Source organism: Ochotona curzoniae, unplaced genomic scaffold, assembly GCF_017591425.1.
Source record: "Ochotona curzoniae isolate NIBS_2020 unplaced genomic scaffold, NIBS_Ocur_1.0 patch406, whole genome shotgun sequence".
Classification (NCBI taxonomy): Eukaryota; Metazoa; Chordata; class Mammalia; order Lagomorpha; family Ochotonidae; genus Ochotona; species Ochotona curzoniae.
In genome coordinates this window covers 31,893-46,677 of record NW_024466980.1, presented here as the reverse complement: position 1 = coordinate 46,677, position 14,785 = coordinate 31,893, and the positions used below count along the sequence as shown (strand labels likewise).

Here is a 14,785-nt window from a genome sequence, read left to right as displayed (position 1 = left end):
TTACCGCATGTGAACACTGCAAAACACTAACATAGTTAGGTCTACTCATGTTATCAGGTAGGCAGGTATGAGGGATCAAAACTTACATCCATAGATAAAGGAGCTTAATAAGGATAAGCATATAGAACAGATTTAGTGTTTATTTAAATAATTTGAAGGATAGATTTTATTCCACTTTAAAGTCACTAACACAAAACCCATGTTTTATTTCAGTGTTCTGTCTTATATTCTGCTTATATGTGCTGCGTATGAACTGCACTGTATCCTAAATGTCGCCTTTTCTTTCTCTCCACTATGTCTGTTGTGTTAATTTTTAGAGTTGTTTTCACCTTGCTGTGTCTTTCTGTTGTTGGACATTGAGAGTTTGTTTAGTGCTTATCCATGCTTATGTGGTTTTAAAAATTTTTAAATTGCCATTTCCTCCTTGCAACTATTTTCTTTGGATTAATTTCCACTTCTGCAATGTTGGTCAGTTTCTGACACTCACACACAAGGACATTGTCCACTGCCCAACGCTGTGTCAGGCTCAGTGAGTATTTGGGATTTTCTGAGAACTCTCCATTTTGGTGCCCTTTAGTGTTTTATTTACTGGATGCACATTTCATTGTCAGTTTCTGTGTAGACACTTAGAGTGTGGTTGTAGTCTCGACCTATCAGGAAATGCAGTGACGTTATACCCCATGGATTTGACATCCAATATCACTTTGCAACTTGTGTTCATGTAACTTCCTTGTGTGCTGTTTACACACAAAAGACAATACGAAAGCAGGAATATGAAACTTTCACCATTCTAAGACCCTAATGCACAATACATGACAGTCCAAAGTGTCTACAAACCACTGTCATGTCCAGGATATGTTATGCACTCCACATATGCATATTGATTAAAAGAATGGATTAACACTTTGTACCTTTGTAAAGTTGAAGGACTAGACCGACAGGTTAATGCAGACATTTCATATGTTCAGTCATTTGTCACACACATCTATTGTGCACTTGCTATGGTAAGCATTAATTATAGGAGAATCCATAAAATGGCCCTCTTGCCTCAGAAATGTGGTCTAGAAAAAGAGGCCTGCCTATAAGCCCATTTGAAAGCATCCTGCTACACATCAGAAATGCAGATCATATGTATCAGTCATGTAGAAAAGAAAGCATGCACCCAGTGTAACAAGGCTTGTAATTGAGACACACATCAACATGTATGGAAACATCACAAAGGGGTTATTTATTCTTCCTGAAATTAGAGATAACGGATAACAAGCTGTTGAGCTGAACTTTGAAGAATGAGTGGAATCTGAACGTAGAAAACTGGGCCAAAGTAGGGCATTCCAAGCCAGGAATAAAATGCTGGTAGGTCCTAGGGGTTGCACTTTGTGTTGAATGAATATTCTAAGGACTTGTATCTGTGAGGGAGATGGTTTGGGGTCAGCCCCAGCAGAACAAGCACATTTCTGAAGTGAAACCTTCAGCTCAGCAGGTATAGCCAAGGCATATCACACCCTTGATTCTACCAAGTCTCCCCTCTCCTCACATCCTGAAGGAGATACAAGGGAATATTAAGCACCTGCTGCCGAATGGCTAAGAGAAATCTGGGACAAGGATAGAAGACACATGCACTGAACAAATGCGGGGCATTCACCAGTACACTTATTAATATGCTACATGGCAGAACCTGAACCTGGATGTTTTTCCATAGACACAAGAGACTATGGGTTTCATTGCTGCAAATCCAACTCTTTGTAGACTATCTTAAAGAGAACTGGTCCTGAGGAGTTATGCTAAAAGACTCTGAAATCACAGAAGTCTTAAACTTGCAGCCAGTAAGAGTTGTTGGGTCAGAGCTTGTGTGTTCACTTCTAGTCAAAGACCGTGTTGCTGATTTGACAGGCTATTTTATTGTTTATCACAAACAGTGGAACTTCACACCATGAGGAAATGTGGTGCTTCTCAGCCAGGATGAGCTGGGAGGGACCTGAGTGAGATGTCCTGGGCAAAGACTCAGGAGAGCCTGGTTTTGTTCCAACTTGGACACTTCTATGTTTTTTCCCAATGAACCAGGAAAAAAGATCGGAGCGAAAGAAGCAACAGAATTTATTACCTGAGGAGAAGGACATTGGGGCATTTTTCCCTGACAGATGTTGCTCTAGCCTGTGCATGGAATGGTCCTGAGTTGTTTTTGTATCTTTCCATTATGAAAACAGAATAATGTTGCTTGATGTGACCTGCATTGTAAAAAGAAACGAAACATTATTCTTTGACTGCTGCATTTTCTTACTGGTATTGCAAAAGGCCTTAATATAGAGTAGGGAGCTATTTTTAGTGAGTGATTTGAGAAAGGCAGAATAGAGAGCAAGAAATACAGAAAATTGTGAATTTCTTCTACTTGACAATTCTCTGAGTCTACCAAGAAGCCATTCTGATTTGAAAATTAAATTTGTACATCATTTGCTGAAAAGACTGCTAGCCATTCTCATTGAATTATCTAGGTATTTTGTATAGAAAATCGGTTCTTTGGTTTTCTGGTACACTTCAAGAATCTTCATGGATTTGCATAACCTCATGCAGATACCACTGCATCACGAATCCATAGCCTCCTTGTACTTGTCAAAATCATGCCAATTTTGTAAGCAGTTTGTCATTCTCTGGAGATACAACCTGAGATGTTTTGTGATTTGTTTGAATGAGCAGATGTATACTCAGTAATCATCGATGCTTTCCTCTCTGCTTATCATTATAAATACTTTTAACTGTCTTGTCTAACCTCACTGCTCCTGTCTTATGTAACATCTAGTCCACTCTTACCCACATTTCACACACTTTTCCTGGACGTATTCTTACAGATCAGATGTAATGCATTTCAGTTTTATGAGTTTAAGCCTGGGTCCAGATAACTTCAACAGCTTTTTGGGGAGACCTTCTCTGGTCTGAAGGTAGAGTCAACAGAGTAAAAACCCTATCAATCACAAGCCCCAACATAAAATCAGCAACAATACACAATGTTATGATATTAATTGACATTCCAGCTTACTTGTGTGTGTCCCATTTTGACTGGAGGCTGGACAATGTGATTTACACACTGTTGGGTAACGTATTGTGTTGCAGTTGTCTGTCAGGTTGTATTTTGTCTCACACACAGCTAGTCATTGGAATCAGTAGAGTCAATTCAAAGCTTGCTTTTAGCTAGTTGTTGGGATTGATCTAGAACAAAGCCAATTTGGTATTATATTTTCTGCTGTAGCCGGTGGGCCAATAAACACTTGTCAACCTGTGTGAGTTGTAGGAATATTTGCTTCCTGTCCTTTCCAGTAACTCTTTGCTCTGGCCAAGGCAGTTTCTCCTTGTGCATGTTTGGGACACTGATCCTAGGGTCACTACTCAAATCTGCAGACATTCTTCCCCTCCTCTTCTCCTTCACCCTCTACCTCTCCTTCTCACCCAGTCCCTCTCCTCCCCACCCTCTTGGTCTCCCCTTCTCTCTGATTTATCACTGTATCTGAAGCTCCAACATGACCTCCTCCATTTCCAATCTCCATCCTGTGCTCCTTGGCATTGCATGATGCTGAATGTAGCCTGGAAAGCACATCCACAGTATCTGATCAATCCTAGGGAACAGCTTATCATTTCTCTGTTCTTATGTATCATAGCTCTGTGTGATCAGACATTTAATATTGTTGCCATAGCCGTTGTTCCAGGGGTGACCATAAATGCAGCTTGGTTACCTTACTTTGATAAGAAACACAAGAGTTTTCCATGTTATTCTAAAAGACCACATGACATGCATTTTTAGTCATCATGTGATAACTCAGTTTAACACACTGTACTGAGAAAACTTCCTTACTGCTTTCACTTGGCAATTTTCTCTACTGCAAATATCAGAATTGTGGTAACATAACCTCTTTCCACAATTTTTCATGGAGTTCAGTGTTAGGGACTGTTTGGATAATCTTTCTGTGATGCAATGAGTACAACATGTCAAGTTTTTACAAAATGTATTTTATCATTTTATGATACAGTTCCCTAGTCTATGGAATTCACAAGTGTTGTGAATTCTGTATCTGCCATGTTCTCCAGGTCTTCCTCAGTTAACTCTGAGTTTGGCAAGGGGAGTCTTCAGTAATATTTGTTGTACCTCTGTCTTTTCTTTTTCTCTTGGTCATTTTCCTTCAAGTTATCAGATTCTTCTCCTTGGGGCAGGTTTTTAGGCTCTGTCACCTACAGGTCTACAGTTCAATTTTGCTTATTGCAGTTGGTACACTGCTCTTTGTTTGAAGTCAGTTGTTCCACAACCTCGGGTGAGTTCCAGGTCTGGATTCACATGTTAGATTTCCACCATGGTGTCCCTAGCCCCAGCTCCTGGTTCACCACTCTCCAGCTCCTGTGATATTGTGCTGAGGCTGCACCATTGTCTGTACAAACTTTCTCCCACTTCTGATTGGAGTAGGTCCCAGGATTAGGGAGATGTGACATGTCCTCTATAGCTAGGTTGTTGGTGGTGCTACTCTTGCTTAAACCTGTTGGCTATTAGGTCTGAGGTTTACATGGACCTATTTTGACACATACACTGGAACAGTGGGTATCATTTTCTTCTGGGACCAGTGCAATATATTGAGTTTAGTAAGTTTGCTCCCAGCCCAGTGCATGTGCATCACACTCTTGTCCCTGCATTCTTACATTTTTGCCACACTGTGCAAAATGGCACCTGATGTGCTTCTAATAGAGTTCTTGATGTGCTGGCCACCCATATCTGGATGGACCTGCAAGATGCCATGTTATTGCAGTTCACTGAGCCAGAAATGAGTTCACTCCCAGCTCAATGTATGCTCAGTCCTTTCCCATAGACTTTGCCTCCTGAAACAAAATGGTGCCCGATTTGCCTGTAGGGGGCAGACTGGGCTGTGAAATCCACCCTATTCTCACACTGCCAGTCTGGGATCTGCCACTCTGTCTCTGCTCCTACTGAAATCAAATGGACCAGCAGGACAAGCAGTTTTTTTTTTTCTGGATTCACCTCCTGAGCTCCTGGTGAAAGTCCCTCCCACGCTGTTGCTGGTGGAGTTCTGGATGTCACTGCACTTCAGATAACCACTTTCTGAAAACTGCTGGGGATCAGTCACAGCAATGCCACAAGATTGGGTTCACTACTTTCCAGTGTCTGCCAGTCTCCAGGTACCCCTGTGCAGTTGTCCTGTCTTCTCCTATTGGTCTCAATGTACCCTCTCTGTTTCACACTGGCTAATGTTTCATCATCTGTTAACATTGGCCTTCCCTATTTTGTCATGTTGATTCTCCTCAATAACTCCTAGATTACACATTTTTCTATAGAGTAGTAAGGGGAATTGCTGATCACAACTGAAATTTTAAAATGTTGCAATTATTCTTAGTTGCACTTGTTAAGCTTAGTAGGATAATGGCTTAATTCATTAAAAGCTGAGAGAGAGAGACCTAAAAACTCAGAAAAACAAAAACCACCCTGTGTTGACTGTGAGTCTTGTCTTCCCTGGGAGTTGGTGAGGATCTCAGTGAAGGGATACTAAAGAAAGTCCTGCCTATTAATGCAGAACTTGCTCTTCCAGGTTCTGAATCTTCTCCAATTCTTCTAATTTTTGCACGTTCCTCAGTTCTCTCTCTAGGACACGGACTCCTGCACAATGTTGACATTGCAGGGTGCACAGATGCTACAGATGCTGGAAACTTCCTTGAGGAAATGCCTTCCGGAATCCTTAAAGGTGACAACAGGAAGTTCCGGGGAGGATGAGAGAGAGAAGCATGCTTGGAAATAGAAAGGAGACGAACGTTTGTGCAATGTGTATTTTAAGTCACAGTTTATTCATGTTTCCACTCCTTTGGAAGTGGAAACATGATGTTTGTTATTGGTCCTTATTGTTCAGGTGGCTCTGTGAATGGATTGTCCAATATCCCATGAATAGTTGCAAAGGTACTGCACGAGCATAGGCATGTCTGAGTCTAACTGATGTCCTTTGTTCTGCACTGACTTAGCATATTCTTCCCTGACTCCCTTCCGAACAGCAATTAACACTTAAAATTAGCCCAGAGTTCTCCCATGTTGGCTAGGACTGTATATTCATATTTAGTTGTTTTCTCTAAAAGAACATTTGCTAGGTGAGAGCTTGGCCAGCAGGAATTTTAAGCATAGATTCTGACCTGTGTTTGTAATTTTTCTTTAGCAATCAAAGGAACATGATTCTCTTTCTGGTGGCAGTCTTTATTAGATGTATATTATTTCATCATTGTTTCCATTAAACGCATCATATCAGCTAAGCTCATTCAGTTTCCTCATTCAGTATGAAATTTTAAAGAGTATATATATTTATGAAGCAAAGGGACACACCCTCTTGAAAGCAATAGAAACGGAGACAATCCTCTCAAATTTGTTGTGTGAGCCAGAAATCACCTTAATTCCCCAAACAGAAAGAGACATATAGAGAAAGAGAGCTATAGACCAATACTCCTGATGAACAGAGAGGCAAAAATCCTCCATGAAATGCTGGTCAACAGAATCCTAGAATACTTGAAACAGATCACTCACCTGCGCCAGGGATGTTTCAACACACAGAAGTCAATAAACCAGATACACCACAGCAACAAAACAAAGACCAAATCCCTGTGATCATCTCAATAGAGGCAAAGAAAGATTTCAGCAACATGCAGCTTCACTTCATGGTTTAAAATCCTTAAGCAGATGAGGCATAGCCAGAAATTCCACAACCCAATCAAACCAATATATGAAACGAGATCTGCATTCTAGAGAGACAGAGAGCTCTGCAGCTCTGTGTACAGCAGCACAATTCACAATAGCAAAGTTACGGAATCCGTACTGATGGCCATGAACTCAGGAGTGACAAGAAATTGTAGTATATCTACTCAGTGGAATGTTACTCAGCCATAAAGTGGAATGAAAACTTGCCATTTGCACCAAAATGGTTCCAGATGGAAATGATGGTGCTAGTAAAGTAAGCCAATCCGAAAGGGATAAATATCATATGTTATCTCTGATTTAAATCACCCAACCAGCAAAGTCTATATGCATATACAGGTAAACTAATATATATATATATGTAAATATATGTATATATGTACATACACACACTTACATATTCATAATCATGATTATTACAGGGAAGACTAATATACTTCAAAGCAGTGATAGTATGCAGTATGTTTCTCTACTTTAAATACAAGAAAATTTCCAATGAAACTTACAAATATATCTCTACATTATACTATTTTCTCATTTCCTGTACTTATTATGTCATGATACACTTAAGTATTGTATCATTTAGCTTGGACTAAGGAACTATACTAATATAGGAAAAAGTTGGCAAGAGGGAGAAATTGAGTGGGAAAGTGTGAAGGGGGAGGAATGAATTCCTCTACTTTTCACACAGTTAATAAAAGGAAAGTGACAGAGTTGAGTACCAAGACCCTAAATTTAAGACCTGAGTCTATGAAGTCATTGGAAGAAAATGTAAGGAAAACACTCAGGAACATTGGCATAGAGAATCTTCTTTGAAAAGATCCACCAACACAGGCAACAAAGCAAACCAAAACTACATAAATAGATCAGTCATTTGAGACAGTGCATTGACCAGATAAAACAAGATTTGGCACACTATATTTGCTGAAGTACTGCCATACACAGATCTTTCTTCCTTATTTTAAGTTTTTTAAAATTTTTATTGGAAAGTCAGATATATAGAGAGGAGGAGAGGCAGAGAGGAAGATCTTCAGTTTGATGAGTCACTTCCCAAGCGGCTGCAATGGCTGGAGCTGAGCCAATCCAAAGCCAGGAGCCTGGAGCCTCATCTGGGTCTCCCACACAGGGTCCCAAAGCTTTTGGGCCATCCTGGACTGTTTCCCAGGCCACCCGAAGGGAGCTGGAATGGAAGTGGGGCTGCCTGGAATTAGAACCAGAGCCCATATGGGATTCTTGGCGTGCAAGGCAAGGACTTTAGCCACTATGCTATTGCGCTGGGCCTAACTTTCTATTCTTAAATGCTAGCTCCTGCATATAAGGGAGAACACGTGGTCTTTGTCTTTCTTGGTCTGACGTATTTCAATCAAAATGATGTCGACCAGTTAGGTCAATTTAGATATTGACTTCCTATTTAGCCATTAAAAAATAATTGACCAGTGAAACTGTTGGAAGTGTGTAGACAATGGGATGCCGGACTGTCTGACAGTGTCTGTATCAGTAATGTCGGGACACACTTAGAGAAGAGACTGGTGTAATTATGACTCCTAATGGAGGACTATAGTATTGTAGCAACGTGTGGAAAATCTGAGGGGTGGGAGTTCGGGGTGGGAATCCCAAATAAAATAAAATTTTTAAAAAGTTGAAAATTAGTCTTTAGGTTTATCAGTATAGACACATATTCATAATATATCAAATAATCAAACATTATTTGTATTTTTTCTGTTTTTCATAACAGTTTATTAAATTTAGATTTTTAACTTTAAGATAACATTTTTAATGTTTTGCCACTTTCCTTTATATGCATATCCTATCTATTCACATATAAACTATTGTTTAAAACAACTGGGAAATTTTAATATGACAAATGAATGATTCATGACAATGATTATAACTTGAGGAAAGCTGAGTATATTATTTGTGTATATGGATGGCTATAGAAGAATCTGCAACAATATGTTTTAAAATCTTGTCATATTTTATACAAAAAATATTTGTCTCGTTCGATAAGACACTGCACTATCTTTTTCCAATAAGCTGATCTCTCTACTTTCTTGGAGTTTGCAGGTTTTTGGGACTGTCTTCCACATCAATCACGGAAACCCGTTCAACTTAAAGGTCCTGGTGGATAAGTGGCCTGATTTCAACACTGTGGTTGTCCGCCCCCAGGAGCAGGTACGTAGTGAGCTGCCCATACAGATGAGTTCTGTGCTCATACCTGCTGTGTGCCTGCCATGCCCCAAGCAGTGTGACTCCTATGGATGCAGAAATGAATCAGAGATGATGATTGAGTCTTGGTCTTCAAGAACTCACAGACTCAAGGTAAACATAAACAAAAAGATCAGTTACTGCTAGGACACAACAGTGTGCAAAGGCATGTATGTGAAGTTAAGAACCAATCCAAGTAAGAGATAAATGGTTAATCTATGCAGATTAGAGATGGAGTTACAAGAGAAAGTTAGAGACGCTGCCCTGTAGAATTTTCATCCAAACTAGATTTTGCAGTTAAGATATGTATTTGCCAGGCTGATAAGGAAAAATGGACATTATAAGTGGAATAAACAGAAGAGCAAACATATGAAGGCAGGCAACCTGACAATGAGCCATGATGACTATAAAGACAGAAAGCATATTGTTATAATATCAACATATATTTTAAGGATTTCTTTATTTTTATTGGAAAGACAAATGTACAGAGAAAAGGAGAGAGACAGAGAGAAAGATCTTCCATCTGCTGGTTGACTCAGTAAGTGGGCTGCAACAGCTGGAGCTGAAGCAGAGCTGGACCAGGATCCCAGAGCTTCTTCTGGGTCTGCCATGTGGTACAGGGTTCCAAGGCTTTGGGCCATCCTCAACTGCTTAACTGCTCTCCCAGGCCACAAGCAGGGAACTTGATGGGACGTGCAGCAGTCAGGACATGAACTGACACCCATATGGGATCCTGGTGCTTGCAAGGCTGGATTTAACCACTGAGCCATTGTGCCAGATCCTAGTGTTAGAATTTTCATATACAATTTGGGAAGGACTTAAAAATTTGTGCAAGTAAATTGCAGGAGGGGTGAGACTCAGCCAAAAAACCACCCTCTGAGGCAACTAGACAGCACACTCTGCAGAGAATCTCTGGAGACAAGTGTGATGGACAAGTCCATTTGTTGGACGTCAAGCATAGGCTTGTTAAGGGTGGGGCGGGGAAGACAAGCACAAGGCCAGACAACCAGCTTACAGGTCATGTGTTTCTCCAAGGGGCACAATGTAACCTGCCCCCATCCTGGAGCTGTTTCTCACAGAGAAGGAAAGAGAAGCTGAGGAGGAAGGTGCACCTGGGGCAACAGCCCAAGAGAAGCAGACAGGAGTTCTGGCCTGCTGGCAAACACTGCGGCCAAAGGTGGACAAGGGACCTTTAGGCATGCACCAGGATCGGGTGTCCTGCGGGCATCTGCCGAGGCCAAGGCCCCAGCCTGGACCTATGGCCCTTTGCATAGGGCAGGTAGGCCAAGACCCATCCAGGCACTGGGCTCACCCACACTAAATAGTTAATACAATTCAAAGATGAGTTAGTTGGAAAACACAAAATAAATAAATAAATAAATAAATAAATAAATAAATAAAATAAATAAATAAAATGAAGTAGGGTAGAAGGCTGGAGCAAGATGACAGGCAAAAAAAAAATTTTGTGATCACAAGGTCATAGTCTCTACTTGTAGCACAGTAACTCACATATTGAAGGAAAGCATTTCAAGTACACATCTGATAACGCATTAATGCCAAGAATATATGAGGAACTCATCTCAATGATATGAAAACAACCATCACCTGACACTGAAATGGCAAACTACCTAAATAAACATTTTCCCATAAAGACACAGCCAAGGCAACAGCACTATGGAAAAAAAGTTTTGAGCATTTGTGGAGATGTTGGATGAAGACACAAAATTTCAGAGACATAAATTCAAGAGATTTATTTTATTACACAGTTATTCTGATTCAGAATAACACATAATCTTCTTGAAAAAAAATGCTATGAGTATCTATACAAAATGTTCTTACCACAAAAACATCTTGTCTGAAATAAATATGTATGAGTTAGATTTAGTCATTCCACAATGTACAAATACAAAGATATTATAAGGAAAGGGAATTAAAAGATGATTGATGTAAAAATTGGTGAAATCCATTAAGAGTTTCATATGATTATTTTTATGGAAGACAGTAGCAATTTTCTTGTAATGCATTGCCTGGAGTCAGAAAGTTATGGTCAATTTCCTGCCTGTTTAGGGGATTAAAGGGAGCGAATTCAATGGCTTAAATCCAAGTTTGCAGGTGGATTCGTCAGCGCCTGTGTGGGCTGTCACACAGGGCCAGCCACAGGATTCATGAGCTAACTTTGTTCAGTGGGCACACCATTCTCTCTAACATTGATGGGTAGACTGGGTGTTAACACTGTAGGATCAAGGCCAGTAAGTGTGTATGAATTTCATAGTAGAGAGCCAGCATTGGGGCAATTAGAATCTGTGATTTGAGGCTGTTTATTATATGTATATAGTTCTCTGGGCTTTTAAGGCACCAATGTCATTTGCTTTTGAAGATTTGCATATTCATTTGAGTGGAAGTTGTATAGCGTGTGAGAGGAATGAAGGACGGAAGAAAGGAAGGAAGGAAGGAAGCAAGGAAGAAAAGAATGATAGGAAGGAAGGAAGGAAGAAGGAAGGAAGCAAAAAAGCAAGCAAGATAGATAGGTAGATACATAGATAGATAAGATAGATAGATAGATAGATAGATATCCCATTTGCTGGTTCATACCCCAGTTGCCAGGACTGAGCCAGGCTGAAGTCAGGAGTCGGGAGCTTGGTCTTGAGCACTTGGTCCATCCTTTGTTTTTTCCAGTCTACTAACAGGGAGCTGGATCTAACGTTTTGAAATATCTTCATACTTCGAGATAGCATGGTGTTGTACACATGGCATACCAGTGTATCAGGCAACAGCATAAGTCTTGATGTCACAATACCTGGCTGTTAAATATTTTTAATTCATTTACCTGAGAGGCAGAGAAGAAGAAGAGAAAGAAATAGAGAAAGAGAGACAGAGAGAGAGAGAAATTTGAGAGGGGAATAGAGAGAAAAAGGAGAAATGAGACAGAAATCTCCCATCTGCCATTCACTGTCTAAAAAGCCACATGGACAGGGGCTGTGCCAAGCAGAAGTTGGAGCCAGAAACTGAATCCTAGTCCCTACACCAATGGCAGAAATCAGGGTACGTGAGACATCCTCAGTGCCATCCAGGGCCTCAAGCACCCTGATACAGGATGCAGGTGTTCCCAAGAGTATTAGCCCCGGTAATCAAAGCCATCCCTGAGCCACTTTAATACAGTCATGTTCATCGTTGGCATGTTCTGCAAATATTTTCGCTGCAATGTAGCTTTTCTGTAACAGAACATTTCCTTTTTCAATTGCCTTTCGTCTTCCCCTAAGGATGTGTGAGAAATCAAGGAACTATCTTGAAGTGGTTGTGTTTTTTTTTTGAAATTTTAATGTGACACAGAGGTAGAGAACAGTATTGCTCTGAAATTTTATAAGTGCTTTAATCTTTGTTCTTGATTTCCTTGACTCAGAAACAATTATAACAGACAAATTAAAACGCCAATCCCATTTATTGCTTCAAGCAATACAGTAGAATGATAATATAAAAGGAAAAGAGCACTGTGTGATGAACCTGAAGAAGGCTCATTGTTGTTTTCTGATGACAGAATATGACAGACGACCTCGATCACTACACCAATACTTACCACATCTATTCCCGGGACCCAAACACCTGTCAAGCATTCCTTGATTCTCCAGGAGTCATCAACTGGAAACAGCACTTGCAGATTCAAAGTAAGCCAGAGAAATGGGATGCGTGAGGTCTCCTTTCTGTTTCTCAGTCAAGTCTACATATATGACTCAGATCGCCTTCCTCCAAGCACCAGACCCCTTAGCTTGTTGCTTTCTAACTCCATTATTCCTGTATCCACTGACGTGGAAAGCATATCAAGGCCTAGGGAGAATGGACTTCATATAGAGAACTACATTGTAATTCTTACTACTGAGGACTTAAGCACATTTTTCAGATGTATCCAGGACCCTTAAGATGATGGGATGTTAGGGCAGGCTCATGAAGAGGAATTCATTGTGCCATAGAGCACTTCTCAGGTCACTTAAGACAACTGTCTTGGTTATGAGTGCAAACTCTGAAATCAGAGTCCTAAGAATAATAGCCAACTGTCAGTTGCTTTGTGACTTTAACCAACCAAATTACCCTGAGAACGTTCTAGAAGACAAGACACTGAAAAGACTATTTAAAAATGTGGAATAAGAAGAAGAAACTAGAATAATAGCTGGAGGTGTCACTTAACTTTTTCTTCATGACAAACCTCATGACTCTATGACTAAATGATTTTAGTTGGGTTTTGCAAGATGGTTCTTCTTCTGGTCTTACATGGATTTATTAGCTGGTGAAATTTGTTAATGGATTGGCTATGAATGGAATGACTGTGGAGATCAATCCAATATGGGGCTGTGATGACACCATAACAGTACACGTGTCTCCACCCGGCTAGCCTAGAAACATTTCAATGGCCATTGTCAAGGCCACCAGGAGCAAAGCGTTTTTCCAAAGATTTTCTCTATGCTAAATTTGCAAGTTTCATGAGGGAAATAAAATGATTTAGCCACGGGAACACAAAGCACAATTGGAAAAAATGCAATTGAAGGAGACATGGGATTATGGTGGATCATTGCTGCAACAGGGCACAGGGTTCAGAAAAAGTTAGCTAACTGTTAAATAGACTCATCTCCTTTGATTGTTAAAGCAACGTGGTTATGTAACCCAGAGAATTCTCATTACAGAATTACTGCCAACAACATGGCTCTGTCTGAATTCCCCTCTGCAAACAAACAAAATAAATAAATAAAATGTGATAATAAGAAGAATATTTAAAAGCCCCATCCTGGCTTCCTCATTGTCATTCCATTTCCCAGCAACTCCTACTCCTCTGCAGAACTTCCTATCATGTGTTTTCATCATTACTTATCTCCTTTTATTGCTCTAGGCTCACAGAACCATCTGAACGACGTGATACAAAACTTCTCAGCCATTAAATCTTTCAAAATCAAACACTCAGAAGGCTTTCTGTATATGTCACCTAAGACTGCTGAGAAACTCATCCCTTCCCTGCTGGATGTCAAGAATTTACCACCCACTGGTGGCAAGCCCAAGGCCATGTGAGTTGGTTAAAGCACATCTCCTGTTTCTGAAGTAGCTTCCCAATTTCTCCCCTGCTTTCTTTCTGACTTCCCACATCAATGCTCTCCCAACACTCAGGATCATCCTTGAAAAACTCCAACACCAACTGTGCTCCTCTCTGCTTAAAAAATTCTATTGTTTTCCATTTCATCTGGAATATTTAGAACCTGTCTACCACTTCCACCTGTGTAACCTTCCTGTTTCTTCTCTCCAACAATGCTTGCATGATATTGGTCTTCTTTCTTTGCTCTGTCATCACAGGCCTATCCATCTAGGAGCTCTTTGCATTTGCTATTTCCTGACTTTGTACTCTGTCTCACAAGATAAAAGAAGTCAGAACGAATATTACATCCTCATCCTCATGGACTTTCTTTCTGGGCTTTCCATAGCAACCATGAGAAGTTCAAGCTCACATCTCTGGATGTTGCCCATGCTTCCTTGGTGAATAAATTCTGGTATTACGGTGGGAATGAGAGGAGCCAGAGATTCATTGAACGCTGCATCCGGACCTTCCCAACCAGTGGTCTGCTGGGGCCAGATGGCACCCTTGTGTCCTGGGACCTGATGGACCAGACTGGAGAAACACGAATAGCAGGCACCCTACCTGAGTACCGGGGTCTGGGCCTTGTCTCCCACACTGTCCATGCCCAGGTTGTTGCCATGGAAAAACTTGGCTTTCCTGTCTATTCTCACACAGACAAGGACAACATAGCTATACAAAGAATGAATGACACTCTGCACCACATCCTCATGCCCTGTGACTGGAACCAGTGGATCTGCATGCCTGTGTGA

The 14,785-nt window shown here is 40.6% G+C and overlaps 1 protein-coding gene across 1 annotated transcript; it reads left to right on the top strand.

The window, feature by feature from the left end:
• Positions 1 to 5,634: 5,634 nt before the first annotated feature.
• Positions 5,635 to 14,785, top strand: LOC121167641 (glycine N-acyltransferase-like). The gene is made up of 5 exons (XM_040997174.1): positions 5,635 to 5,729; positions 8,783 to 8,890; positions 12,459 to 12,585; positions 13,800 to 13,971; positions 14,383 to 14,785. The coding sequence occupies exons 1-5, from the start codon at positions 5,652 to 5,654 to the stop codon at positions 14,783 to 14,785; spliced, it is 888 nt and encodes a 295-aa protein (XP_040853108.1). The 5' UTR covers positions 5,635 to 5,651.

Bases quoted from the DNA above. Each gene is read 5' to 3' on its own strand.
- LOC121167641 (XM_040997174.1), top strand. From the start codon at position 5,652: ATGTTGACATTGCAGGGTGCACAGATGCTACAGATGCTGGAAACTTCC. The intron at 5,730-8,782 runs GTGACAACAGGA...TGGAGTTTGCAG, and splicing joins GCCTTCCGGAATCCTTAAAG to GTTTTTGGGACTGTCTTCCA. The intron at 12,586-13,799 runs GTAAGCCAGAGA...TTATTGCTCTAG, and splicing joins ACAGCACTTGCAGATTCAAA to GCTCACAGAACCATCTGAAC.